Raw genomic sequence first — 14,373 nt, 5'->3', positions numbered from 1 at the left:
AGTATGAAGTTTTCTCTCATTTCTCTAACTTTGTGACGTATGTGCAAACTCAATTTTCATCCTCTGTTAAACAATTCCAAAGTGATGGCAGCAAAGAATTTGATAATTTGATGTTCAAGCATTTTTGTGTACATAAAGGCATTTTACATAGGTAATCTTGCCCTCATACCCCACAATAGAATGTCATTGCTGAAAGAAAACATCGTCATATAGCCGACATGGGTCACACTCTCCTTCAAATCACCCAAGTCCCACTCAACCTATGGGTTAAAGCTCTTTGTACTTTTGTCTATTTGATCAATCGTCTTCCTACTCCTACTCTTCAATAGATTTCTCTATTTTTCAAAGTACATGGCAAACAACCTGATTACTTTCTCCTTCGTACCTCTAGCTATGTCTGCTTTCCCTACCTTGGGGATTATATTTCTAACAAATTACAACCTTGTTCTTTAGCTTGTATTTTTGTAGGTTACAGTGAGCATTATCTTGGCTATCGATGCCTTCATCTTCTCACAAACCGTCTTTACACATCTCACCATGTTGTGTTTCATAAAGATTCATTTCCTTGTGCTGCTGCTACCTCTTCATCACCACCAGTTCAAGAAATTATTTTTGTTCCTGTTGGGCCTCTACCAATTAACTCTATCTCTGATAGGCCTTACTCACTACTTTTCTCAGTCGGCCCAAGCCTACAACAACAGTCTTTCTGTCATGTCTATTATGTTGTGACGCCTTTAGACTCTATCATCTTTGCAGCTGAGTCTTGTATCACATTACCCAACCATATTCCACCTACTTTTGCTCCACCGAGCCCTGCCACGCACTACACAAACTCGCCTGCTGCTCCACCACATTCTCCACCATCCACAGACTTGCCTCTCTCTTCTTCAATGCCGGCACCACCTCCTCCTATCAGTCGCTTCAGCCTAATTCATACCTACTCTTGCTTTGGCATCTTCAAACCCAACCCAAAATTTCAGTCCAACTTCTCTGCTCGTTATCCAATTCCACAAGCTCTCATAGCCGTGGTTGAGTCCGAGATTGAACCCTTTTGTTATGCACAAGGGTCCAAGTCTCCCCACTGGCAATAGGCCATGCTATACGAGTTCAATGCTCTTCTTCGCCAAGGAACATGGTCTCTTGTCCCATCTTCTTCCCATCAAAATGCAGCCAGCTGCAAATGGGTATTCAAGATCAAACGATGCTCTGATAGATCAATTAAAGCACATCTTGTCGCCAACATCCCAGGATATTATTTTGACACATTTAGTCCAGTGGTCAAGTCAATCACTATTCGCACCATTTTGAGCATTGTTGTTTCTTGTGGGTGGGGAATATGGCAACTCAATGTTAAAAACACTTTTTTGCACGGTTATCTCTCCGAGGCGATGTTTATGCAACAACTTTCCGATTTCGCTGATCCTCTTCGGCCCACTCATGTTTGAAAAATTCCATAAGGCAATATATGGTCTCAAGCAAGCCCCCCGCACTTGGTTTCAGAGGTTTAGCGCTTTTCAACTTTGGGTTGGTTTCATCCAAAGTCGATCTGATTCGTCCTTGTTTATGTATCGTGATTGCTCGCATGTCATGATTTTACTCCTCTACATCAATGATATCGTGCTTACAAGTAGTAATCCCTCTCAACTTTCCGCTTTTATTCATGCTCTTAGTATTGAATTTAAAGTTAAAGATCTTGGCAGGCTTTATTACTTTCTTGGCATCAAAGTCTCACATCTCAAAGATTCTATTCACCTTACACAAAATAAATATACACTCGATCTTCTCCGAAAAAGTAATCTCCTAGAGTGTAAACCCCCATGGCCTCCCTGACCTCTGCTTCTTGCACTGATGGGTCTCGCCTTCCTGATCCAACTCTATATCGCCAACTCGTGAGTGGTCTTCAATATCTCACCATAACTCACCCTGATATAGCCTATGCAATTCAACATGTTTCTCAATTCATGAGTTCTCCTAGTGATACACATTTGGAAGCTGTGAAATGAATACTTCATTACCTCAAAGGAACTCTTGGCCTGGTTTATCCCTTTGTGTTAATGTATGGTTTTTACTATTTTCTTTTGGCTTCCCTTGACAACTTTGTAATAGGATGTGTAATGTAATTTATCAAGCTCAAGTCTAGATTAGGGAAAACTTTTATTGGTGCTCTTCTCTAATCTCTGCTCTATGGTGGCTCAAGCAAGTTGACAAAGGTATTGAGCATTGCATATCATTACATTAAACAATCTTCATAAAATGATGACTAGTCATCCGTTTCTCATATGACTAGTCATCCTTGCTTCCAGCTGGATAACAAACTGTTTTGTCCTATTCCTCTTTCTCTCTCTCTGCTGCCATCTGTGGTTTCGACCTAACGAATTTTTTGGCTCAGTAAAGGCCACGATTTTGGTCATTTAGCTGCTGTCTCTTTTGCGTGGAAGTTTTGGGGAAAGATCGTTTTGCTTTCTTTCTCTTCTTCCTCTAGAGAGAACCATATATTTTCATCTATGAGTTTTTCCAATTGATTTCTTTTTGAAAAACTGCTTTTGAAAACCCGAATCTGCATCTAGCTATTCAAATCATCTCTCATTTATATCTAGGTCAGATTCAAGACTGATTTCTTCAAGAGTATGGTTTCTTGAAGAAATTGGTCATTCTCCTTTGAATCCAAATATTGGTTTCGGTCTGTGTTGGAACTTGCAAGCTTGTGCCATGGGATGAACGAGCTGGAGAAGGAGCTGCCATTGCCATGAAGAACTGAGCTTCAAGTTTTGCTAAGTTGGAGAAGAAGATTGCACAAATGAGGTATTGCTCATATTCCTAAATAGACCTAGGTGAATCTTGAGCTTGGTTGTGTTTCCTTTGTAAGAATCTTTTTCTACTTAGTGGAGTGCCTGGTCGGTTGATGACTCCCAGTTTTTTCCAATGGTGGGTTTCTGGGTGAACAAAATCTGTTTTGCATATCTGTAATTTTTTGGGTTTGTGTTCTTGGTGGTTGACTAGTCATCTTTATCTGCTGTTTGATGTTTGCATGATTTTGATGATTTCACACACTTTCACCATAGTTGTTGCTAGCACAGGGGATGCCTAGATTGACGGGTCCTTCTGAGTGTCTAGGTTGTCACTATTAATCTTCTAGGGTTGCAGGTACATTGTGGCATGATCTGTATGTTCTCTTGATTGTGATTGTTCATGACTAGCAGTTGACTAGTCATATGTGTATTTGGTCAAGGTTTAAAGTGTGTGAAGATTGCTATGTTGTTTTGTCTTGTTTGTGTAATTAAATTTACCATTAGTCACCTAAGTACCAATTTCACTTTGCCATTCCAATGATTCTTCTCTACTTATTGCATACTCGAATGCCGATTGGGCAAGGTGTCCAGACACTCGTCGATCAACTATAGGGTTGTGTATCTTTTTGGGACCCAATCTCATATCATGGAGTGCCAAGAAACAATGTACAGTGTCTCAATCTAGCGCCAAAGTCGAATACCGTGCTTTAGGTTATGCAGGGCTGATACTATTTGGATTCAAGGCCTTTTATGTGAACTTCGGTATCCTCTCCCTTGTTCGGTTATTCTTAATTGTGACAATTTTTCAGCTACTTACATGGCAGCTAATCCGGTCTTTCATTCTCACAAATTTTTTTGGTCGCGATTATCATTTTGTTCGCTAAGGCTTTGCCCTTAGAAAGTCAACAAGTTCAATTTATTCCCTCTACACACCAATTGGTTGACGTTTTCGCCAAAGGTTTACCCACGGATTGGTTCAATCGTCTCGTTTCCAAACTTGTCACGTCCCCGGAGTCAAGTTTGCGGGGGAGTGTTAGGTAGTTACATGAGTTACCACCAAATCAATGAGATCAATTCAATGATTTGTAACAGTGTTCAGTTATTAGAAATCCCTGTATAAATATTGTATTCTTGTATCCTTCTCAAATCAGTAAAGATAAACATTTTCTACACTAATCACTGTGACCTTGATTGAATCATAAGAGACGTCTCAGACTCCATGCGACAGCGATCCACAACTCAAACTGCCACTCTGTATTTGCAGAGACAAAACCCAGAAATTAAAATAACTGAGAATCAACATAAGCTTCTTCTCTCCACCCTAACCAAAACACTTCATCTTCTTCTAATATTTATTTATCGTGTATGCTTTTTAGTTGACAATAGGAATTGGCTAGCCATACACTTTTATAAGCCTTGCTCCTACAAGAATATGCTTTCTTTTGTACCTATATTCAGAAACAGCGATGAGAAAGGGAAGGGGGAGAAAGATGACTGGGGAGGAAGGGACAGGGATAAACATGTAACCCTAGTTTATTATTATTAAGTTTTTGTTTTTTGGGTTAGAATGGTTAGAAGGATTGTATGAGTATGAGTAGAACAAGGAGTATGAATGAGGGTTTAAACTACTAACAACATCTGCCGCTAGATTAATCCAGAGGTTTTTATTAAATAGTTGCTCATAGGACTTTATTTTTAGGTCCTTAGGTGAGCTTGACCTCAATAGATAGTACCTTACGCAGGATTAATGAATTAATGTCATTACATAAGATGTTATGGCAGAAGACAACGAAAACCCAAATTCGACATGGATGATGCAGGACAAAAGAGAAGAAAAACCTACTGCAATCTCAACTCAACAACTTTTGGTGTTCTAAACATGACTGATTCTCTGGTCTAATTCAAAATGTTGAATTATGATGTTGGCTTTGCACGAGTTGCAGGATCTTCCTTTGACTCCACTAGTATCATTACAACATAGCCCAACGTCCACAACAAAATGTATCGAAATGGTACCCACCACAGGCATGCGAGAAGACTTAAAATACTTCCCACATACTGAGGATCTTTTATGTACCCAAATGGAAATTCTGTCACCCAGGGAATGTTCTTCCCAAAACGTACTCCATAATAAGTACCAGATTCGCCGAGCAACTGATAGACCCTAAAAATTGACAGGAAAATAATCAGATATACATATTTGGAACAATCAATTGACCAAAGAGAAACAGAAATAATTAATCTTTACTTGGCAGCTTAAAATCCCTGCTGCTGAACTCTTGGATAGACATAAATTACAGGCTACATTTAATGATTAAGAGATTTCATAGTTCTTTTATACATTCCATGCTATAGCCTCTTACGGTTGAGACAAACTGAGCTTCAAAGAGAGATTTCAAATCAAGGACATTTTCATGGTACTTTAACAACCAACGGAATTAATGAGTCCTTCCTCTCTTTAGGCCTATCTTACTATCAAGGACCCTTGCGCTATTCTCAATATGCTTCCCATTATGCACAGTTCATCTATTTCAACTGTTGCAGATAAATTTCAATTTACTGAACAAACTAGTTTATTAAGAGTAGTAAATGCAGTAATGCCTTAGTATAGCTACCGAGTGGAGTAGGCTGATAGGGGTCACCACTCCCCGTCCAAACTCTTCATCCTCTGTGTTGTCTTGAGCAGCGGGGCAGAATGGATCATCGGAGGGTGGAAATTTCCTCCAATCAGATTTATTCTTCATGGGCAAGATTCTTGCCGCAAGAATAACTTCACAAGATGCTACTCAGTACTCACTTCTCCTTATCTCCCTCTTTCTTGCATTACCCTACAAGTCTAAACCCGTTTTCTTTGGGATGGGAACATAAACTTTACCTTAAAAAGTTTAACTGACAGGGATAACACACAAAATTTGTAATGTGTTCAAGCAGATGTTCATCATGAAGGAACATAATGGTGCATCAACCAAACACCAGTTCTAGCATGTTGATTCTTCTAACCGATGCCTACTAAGGAGAATCATTACACCATCAAGGAAAATCATTTCCCAACCCTCATGAAAATCACTATATTTAACTAGCCATACCAGAACATTTCATTCACATGAATTATATGATTTCACAAATTCAATGAATCTTTCTTCTCTCAGTCAGGATTTTTACACAAAAAGGCCTCCTTTCCCATTAACTAGGATTAGCTGTCTATAGAAGCACAAGAAGAAAGAATGGCCTGTAATGTGCCATAACCTTCAAGAAGCATTTGAAAAGGGATGTTGGTAGAAATGATGACGGATCTCACATCACTTTATCTATTCTAGGATCACAAATACGAGCTGAACCACGGTTGGTGTGGACTAAAATGCACCCTGCCCTCCACATCAGACATGAAAAATATAGGCATCACCAGTACCCATCAAGGGAATTCATTTTAAAAGCAAACAACCTGCCATAGGCTGCAGCTGTGCAGCATGACACATAACAATGGCCAACATGAAAACCATTTGCCCTGAACCATCAGCTCTAGAACAAGAACTAATTAAAGATGATTAAAAGGAATTTTCTCAATCCTATATGTTTGACAAAAAGAAGATGGGCAAGAACCTCAGTGCCCAAACAACAGTAAAGACCTCTGCAAGTTTCATAAAGATTCAATTCAGGTAAATTAATTCCTGCCATTAAAAGACAGAGCTTCACAAACTGCCTAATCAATGAACCCATATATAAGTAGCACATGGGTCAGTGAACAAACAACTCCTCTCCAATCTTTCCACATCAACACATCCAAATTAAACTGAAAACTACCCATGTCCCAAAATCTTGTCAGTGGCAAAATGAACATATGATATAGTGAGCTTCCGATCACACAACAATTAAAAACACCTGAATATGTGTAAATGAATATAGCTGGACTGACCTGAAGTTGAGGAACTGGCCGAAGGCAATGAGGGGCCAGAAGTAAAGAAGGGGAGGCCAAGTGAAGGTGGAGACTGAGAAGAGAGAGAGGAACTGAATCAGCTTGAGGAAATGAGACACATAAGCCATCACTGTGCATGGGTCACGCCCTTTCCCACACAGGTCAACCCATGTTTGTGGGTAAGTCCATAGCCAATAGTAGAATGGGAAAGGTGAAAGCACTCCTAGTGCAGCTGCTATCCCCATTTCTTTTCACCTGATTTTCTCTCACTTTCTCGCGAAAATCTGTGGTGCAGCGAATCTGAGCTGAGGTATTGTGTGTGTTTGTGTGAATTTCGAAATGGGACAAGGGCCGTACCATGGTCGGGTACAGAGGCCCATTCTTTATAGCCCAATGTTTAGCAGGCTTCGGGTTATCTCATCTTCGGGAACCACACGTAAAGGGCCCGGCTATGGATGATGCAGTCAAGGGACATTGCTTAAGGAGACCTAAGATTACAAGTGGACAAGGTATTAGAATGTGAGGATCTAACGCATCAACAGTAATGATGAGTAAAGAGACTCAAAATCATTTAACTATTATGTAAGTCTATAATTTCCTGATGTGGGATTCACTCTCGACACAGAAAATCGAATGAATTGTTCAAACCAATCAAGCCAAACCAATTTGTTATTTGATTCAGTTTTCACATTAAAATACTTAATCTTGGATTCTACCCAACCAAACTATAATTTTTTTTTTTTGGTTCGATTTTGCCTATTCTGAACCGCCTAAACCAAACCAAACCAAACCAAACCATCTATGTTTTATCCTACACATCAATATCAATCATTAAATATATATATGTATATTTTAAAAAAATTAAATTAAACTTACAATATGATGCTCCCTTTGGTATATGTAAGAGAATAGAAACTATTTGCATAATTGCTTATATGATAGGGAAATAATCAAACCAAACCAAATTGAAACCTCACTCCCTCATGATGTTGCATTTGTTCATTGTACGATTTGAGGTATAAATCAAACCACGTCGGGCCACCCCTATCCCTAAAAATCATCTAAATAAAAAATTAGTTACTCATCTATAATTGCAATGAAATAAATAGAGAAAACACTTTTGTTTTCATAGAAATAATCCTTGAAGTATCACAATAAAATAGACGGTTTTAATTATGAAACCACGCACTACTGAACGAGGGAGAAAGATAAGAAGATAAAAGATAAAAGGAGAAGGTAGTAGCTAGTCTCTTATTTCTTTTAGCAGATGATGAGTACCACATACACGCACCCTTTCAAATTAAGTTTGAACTACCAGCTTTCTCAGGAAACCTAAAACTTTTTAAAAAGTGGAGGATGCCAAATGCCTACAAGGTCATGGTGCTAGTCAATGAGAGCAACTTCACATAGTTTTCCATCTTCTTTCCGATTCATATAGGCGGCGCCACAAATTTTTATTTTTAGGTGATGATCATGGACCACTTGTCCCATGTGATGCCAGGTGCCAAGAGAAAAAGCCTACCCCTTTTTTGGATGATTATAAATACTAATTGCTTTGTTGAATTAATATTAACCAAAGCAGGACATGCATGTACCTTGCATTGCATACATATATTCATTTGAAAAGTTTGAAAACGTGTTATGGATATCTGCATGATTTCACACTGCTATGGCGATGTGATCAAGTGGAAACCCAACAACAAGTTTTCTCTTTTGAGGCTCTACCTATAAAGAATATATTATCTAAATCTTGTCAAGAATTTATGAGCAACTCGGTATGAATAATTTTTGTGCTTTTCATGACGTTTAACAGATAAAGAAGAAAATATACGTCTAGACGTCGATATAGGAGAAAATATATATATGTTTTTAACAAATAAAGAAGAAAATGAGAAGTTATGAAAATGACAGGAGACTTGTATAATTTAGAGTTCTAGGAATTCTAAATTATATATGATGCATTGAAAACTAACCATACCTATTAGATCTCTTGGAATTTTTTTTCTAAACCATACGTATACATACCGTTTGGAACCAAGGACTTAAACCGCGCGATTGCATAATGTAAAGCAGCTTTATAAAGCAAGGGACTTGAATCGATTCCATGGCATTTCCTTTGTATGTTCATTTATATATATATATATATATATATATATATATATATCAAATTTCATTCTCAACTTTTTAGGATTTAATATATGTTAGAACCAAATTTCCTATAAACCATTTGTTTCACTTTGCTTCTAGCTAATCTGGAATATTATTGTGAACTTTTACCGTCAATATAGTCAACCCAAATTGCCAATAAATCTTAGACCAAAACGTTTAGTTCGTTATTACAATTATTCAACCAATCATGTGAAAATTAATCAACAAATTGGTGGTAGTAATAATTGGATCACTTTAAAATAAATATTTCTCGGATTATGTCAATTACATATTTCCTTTAGTACAAAGGACCCACTAGTATAGTGGTTTGGAGTAAATGCTCCCTCTAGAAAAGGTCTTGGTTCGAGTCCTAACATCTGTGTTGTGTGTGTATGAATTTAATATGTTATCGCTCATCTCAATAGGAATGATCTTTTAAATAAATAAAAAATATTTAGTAGTAAAAAGGAGCATGAGGATAAGATAATGCAAAGCATGGTCATTTTGATCATGTTTGTAAAATGAGGGCATATTCTCAAAACAAGAAAGAGGGCAGATACATACAACACTTCTTTTTTCTTTGTTTTTGCCATACCAATAGTGAACAAGAATAAAACTTGCATGCACCTTTATGCAACTAGAAAGAGTGCCACATATTGCGGAGATAATGGTTCGATAATTGATCAACAATGCTCTTTGGTGAACATCTCCAATACAAGGCAAATGGGCAATACAAATTTACCTTGTCAAAGGCTCTCGGCTTAATGCTAATTTAATCCACTGGAGAGGGTAGGATCTGTCATTCACGAAACCCAATTATATAGATAAGTTTCACATGCGCATGCATTCCATCTTTATAAAAACAATGTTTTAAACACTGGATTTAAATTAAAATTTAAAAGCTTCTTAAAAATATGCTAACAATATTGTATATCAAGTTAACATACTCCCTCATGTGCAGTCACATCGTGAACTCAGTTGGACTTGTATGATGACATGTTAGACAATTATTTGAACCCCGAAGGCATTTTTTATTATATGAGCGATATTAAAAAAAAGAGGAATCGAATTTAAGACCTCAAGTGTAAAAATAAACGCTCTTAACCGCTTTAACTACAAATCCCTTATCCACCTTAAAGACATTAATTGTTAAAGAATTAACCAAGAATGCATAAGTGGAAGTGTGGTACACATGGATGGTCATAATCTATCCAGTTGGATATTTTTTTGGCCTTTTTGTTGACAATGACATCCTCTCTTTCTTTTTTCCCCGAGTGTGCTGATGATGTCTCATTACAATTTCGTATTACAATCCTAGTAAATACGTCAAACATCAAACGACCATATATAGTTGAGACTTGAGATAAAACATTAATTCTTTCCTAAGATAGGCTTTTGTTTAGGAAAATTGAATCACACAGGTACACAACATGTCTCTCGCCAAGTGCTCTTGAAAGAAAGACCCAGTTAATAAAACTTACCAAATAAAGAAGGCTAAGAAAGCAACACTTGTTTACAAATTACAATATATGCGCTGAGAAGCAAGCATCATTCCTTTTGGTGGTGATGATGTACTCACAGGACCATTTCACATGCTTAACAATTACGTGGTGCTCGCATGCTTCCCTCTCTCTCTCTCTCTCTCTCTCTCTCTACCTGCACCAATAATTGGTGAAACAAAATTAGTATATTATGTTTATATTTATATGATTTGGGAATGGTTCCTATGTGGTCATAATATATAGGCTTTTAATTTTATGCATTTTGGTAATCTTAATGCTAGCACACAAAAATTTGGGGGAAGGAGAAAAAGGAGAAGAATATGATAATTGGATTAAATTGTTATCCAATTAACTATTGAAAAACAAGGATTACATATGGATTTTGGGTGATTAAAAGCGTTCATTTTTGTTTCGTACGACAAGATATTGCGTTAAAATTTCCCCTTCCAATTATTACTTGTCTCGAGAAAAAAGATTACCTAATAAAATATTTTTATTTATTTATCCAACTAGCTAGATTACATTTGAGTATACCACATCAATTATATTCATGTTGCATTTGATTACATTTTTCACAAAGATGAAATAGACATAGGCATATGAATCTCAAATCTGCAATGGATGTGTGATCCACATAATTTTATTTTATTGACTGATTTTGTTGAATTTTACTATACTTACAAAACAAAACCATACCCTCACTATATATTTTGCCTATATAAAAAGTGCAATGATCGATGTATGACCACAGAGAATCCTCTGTCATAAAATAGTACGTAGGTACCTATGTCATAAATATGATAATCATTAGTCATATAGTTATATCATAAAAATCCCCAGTTGACACACTCCTCCACATGATAAATCCTATCTCTCTCTCTCTCTCTCTCTCTCTCAATTTTCTATTATATGTTGTGTGCTTCATAGATATCATGTACCTTATTTGGTGTCCATTATTGGACTGAATTTGATAACTTACTAAATTTAAAGTATGTTGAAGGAGAAAAGTAAGAAATGTTGTCCAAATTGAAGATAGATGGTTTATTTATGAAGGAAACTTATCCAATGAAATCCTCACAAAATGGTAGAATATCAACATCTTATAAGGTATCGCTAATAACCCCCTTTAAAATGAAAAATATTTAGCATCTACCTTCATTTTTTTGGTTCGACATATACCTTAAATTGAATAGTGAATTATCAAAGCCAGTCAAATCCTAACACCAAATCAACCTTATGAGCCAATAATTGAAACAACATCCAGTCAATTCCCCAATGGAATGGTACATATCCTACGGCAATGTGCACTGGTGGGGTGCCACATCAGCACACCTCTAGTTATAAATAAGAAGAGAGATTGAGGCACAGAGAAACACACTAGAAAGATAATACCAACTATACTTTGAGCATCATAGTTCTAATTTCTTTCTCTACTATGGTGCCAACTAAGGTAGCTGCTGAAAATTCGCCATCTCTGGTGCTGCCGCTTGAAGTGGTGGTGAGAGAATATGACAAAGAAAGAGATAAGGCGGCGGTGGAGGAGATGGAGAGGCGGTGTGAGCTTGGGCAGCGGGGAAAACCTTCTCTAGTCACTGATCTCATGGGTGACCCTATATGTCGCATTCGCCATTTACCAACACACGTTATGCTGGTAATTAACCTCTTCATCTCCATGCATGCCTAATCACAAAATTAAATGCATGATATATTTTGATTTGGAGGGCTCATAGGGTTTTTTGCTTCTTGTCTAAAAGCCATTTTGTTTAATATTCTAATAATGACTGACTTGTTTGTGAAGAAAGAAAAACGTTAGGCACGACATATATTAATATTATATATAGTAAAAATACTTTATTTATTTTTAATTTGAGTGTTTTTCCTGGAATTAACGAAATGTAATTGGTAACCCCAAAAAAATATTGTAATTGTGAACAGGTTGCAGAGTATGGAGAAAATGAGATTGTGGGTGTCATAAGAGGTTGTGTAAAAGAGGCCACAAGAGGAAATTCAGTTTTTGTAAAGCTGGCTTATATTTTGGGACTAAGGGTCTCTCCCACGCACTGGTCTCTCTCTCTCTCTCTCTCTCTCTCTCTCTCTCTCTCATTTCTTGTACTTTATTTGTCGCGCATTAATTCATTATTTTGTTCTACCTGCATTAGCTTGCAGATCATGTATATTTATAGCTCTAAAATATGTTAGGAAGATAATTTTCACTGAATGGTTAAGTAATTCTTATGCATGAAACTGTTTTGTTTTTTCTGGATGGTAATAGTGAAAGCAAGAAACACAGTAATTAATTTTCACTTCTTTATTCTTTTTGGCTTCTCTTGCGCTTTTGTACTCCAAGTTTGCTTCTTGTACTACTGAGAACCTGTTTTCTTGCTTTTGTACTTCCATCTCTACATTTCTTAACACAAACTCTCTCCTCTCTCTCTCTCTCTCTCTCAGGTGAATAATCTTAGCTTGATTCTAATCCCACTCCCACCCCACATACAGAGAGAGAGAGAGAGAGAGAGAGAGAGAGAGAAATTAGATTCTAGCATAAAGAGAAACGTAATGTTCCTGGTATCATGGAAAGGAGCAAAAGCATGCAAGTAGCTAGCCTGTCATCGACACATGTATCCACCAGCCGCTACTTTTGCTAAAGAAAAAAAAAGATCAAATCTCTTTTTAATGGAATGTACTCCTCCCCATCCCATTCTCTCATCATATTGTATGCACGATTTGCTACTAAATTGCCTCATCCACACAGTGTGCTCCATGATCCAACCCCCACTTTTCTTTATTTTATTATTCTTATGTTTTCATCCTTTTCCTTCGTCGCTATGTATCTAGACAAAACCTCCATGGATGCATGTTAAAGAAGCATGCAAGAATAAATTGTTACTTGTGTATATTAGCGCTTGGAAGATCTAGGGTATACTTACGTAATATTAACTAGTTATACATTTTGATTGTAATTGCTGTGAATTTTCCATGCAGGAGGCTAGGCATTGGCACGAAACTAGTGAGACATTTAGAAGAATGGTGCAAGGAAAAGGGAGCCGAGTATGCATATATGGCCACAGACTGCACCAACGAGGCCTCAATCAATCTGTTCACTATAAAATGTGCATACAAAAAGTTTCGTACACCCACCATTTTGGTCCAACCAGTCCACGCCCACTACAAGCCAATATCTTCATCAGCCAATAATAATATTGCAATTGTTCAGCTCCCCACAACCCTAGCAGCCTCAATCTACCGCCAACTCTTTTCCCAATCATCAGAATTCTTCCCCAAAGACATAGACTCCATTTTAGCCTGCAACCTCAGCTTGGGTACTTTCATGGCCCTACCAGAGAAGTCCCTCGCAAAATGGGACCCAAAAAAGTGGACCCTACCCCCAAACTTTGCCATCCTTAGTGTTTGGAACACCAAAGAAGTGTTCAGGTTACAAGTGAAGGGAGTTTCAAGCCTAACATATGCATGCTGTGTAGGCACAAGGCTTGTAGATGCATGGCTTCCATGGCTCAGATTACCTTCGTTTCCTAATTTCTTTAAGCAATTTGGGGTTTATTTCATGTATGGGCTGCACATGGAAGGGGAGCATGGAAATCGGCTGATGAAGGGTTTGTGCAACTTCGTGCATAACATGGCTAGGGATGATCTTGGATGTGCTGCTGTGGTGGCTGAGGTGGGCCAGAGGGACCCAGTTAGAGAGTCGGTCCCACATTGGAGAAAGTTTTCATGGGCAGAAGACACGTGGTGCGTCAAGAAGCTTGATGAAGCAAAGCAAGGAGGAGAGAGATCACCATCAGATCAGTTTGATTGGACCAACACTCCATCTTCTTCTTCGTCTCATATTTTTGTTGACCCTCGTCACTTTTAGGCATGTACTCACTTGTGTCGAGAAGAGAAGGGGAAAAAAAAAACATGTTCATAGTTACATCTTATAGAATTGCAAGTGTAGTACGTATAACCCTATATCCAATCCACTGAAATTACATGTTCTCAGAAATAAAAAGAAAAAAGAAGCATG

The 14,373-nt window shown here is 37.6% G+C and overlaps 2 protein-coding genes across 2 annotated transcripts; one reads left to right on the top strand and one right to left on the bottom strand.

The window, feature by feature from the left end:
* Window positions 1–4,434: 4,434 nt before the first annotated feature.
* Window positions 4,435–7,005, bottom strand: PLMT (phospholipid N-methyltransferase). The gene is made up of 2 exons (XM_008230575.3): window positions 6,703–7,005; window positions 4,435–4,953 (listed from the first exon to the last, which is right to left on the bottom strand). Exons 1-2 carry the CDS (start codon window positions 6,945–6,947, stop codon window positions 4,704–4,706), a joined length of 495 nt encoding a protein of 164 aa, XP_008228797.2. The 5' UTR covers window positions 6,948–7,005; the 3' UTR covers window positions 4,435–4,703.
* Window positions 7,006–11,786: 4,781 nt separating this feature from the next.
* LOC103328201 (putative N-acetyltransferase HLS1) lies at window positions 11,787–14,373 on the top strand. The gene is made up of 3 exons (XM_008230597.2): window positions 11,787–12,003; window positions 12,288–12,415; window positions 13,335–14,373. Exons 1-3 carry the CDS (start codon window positions 11,788–11,790, stop codon window positions 14,221–14,223), a joined length of 1,233 nt encoding a protein of 410 aa, XP_008228819.2. The 5' UTR covers window position 11,787; the 3' UTR covers window positions 14,224–14,373.

This window comes from Prunus mume, linkage group LG4, assembly GCF_029339155.1.
Source record: "Prunus mume cultivar Tortuosa linkage group LG4, ASM2933915v1, whole genome shotgun sequence".
In the NCBI taxonomy this organism is placed as follows: domain Eukaryota; kingdom Viridiplantae; phylum Streptophyta; class Magnoliopsida; order Rosales; family Rosaceae; genus Prunus; species Prunus mume.
The sequence above is the reverse complement of the archived record's forward strand: the minus strand, read 5'-3'. Positions and strand labels throughout refer to the sequence as shown.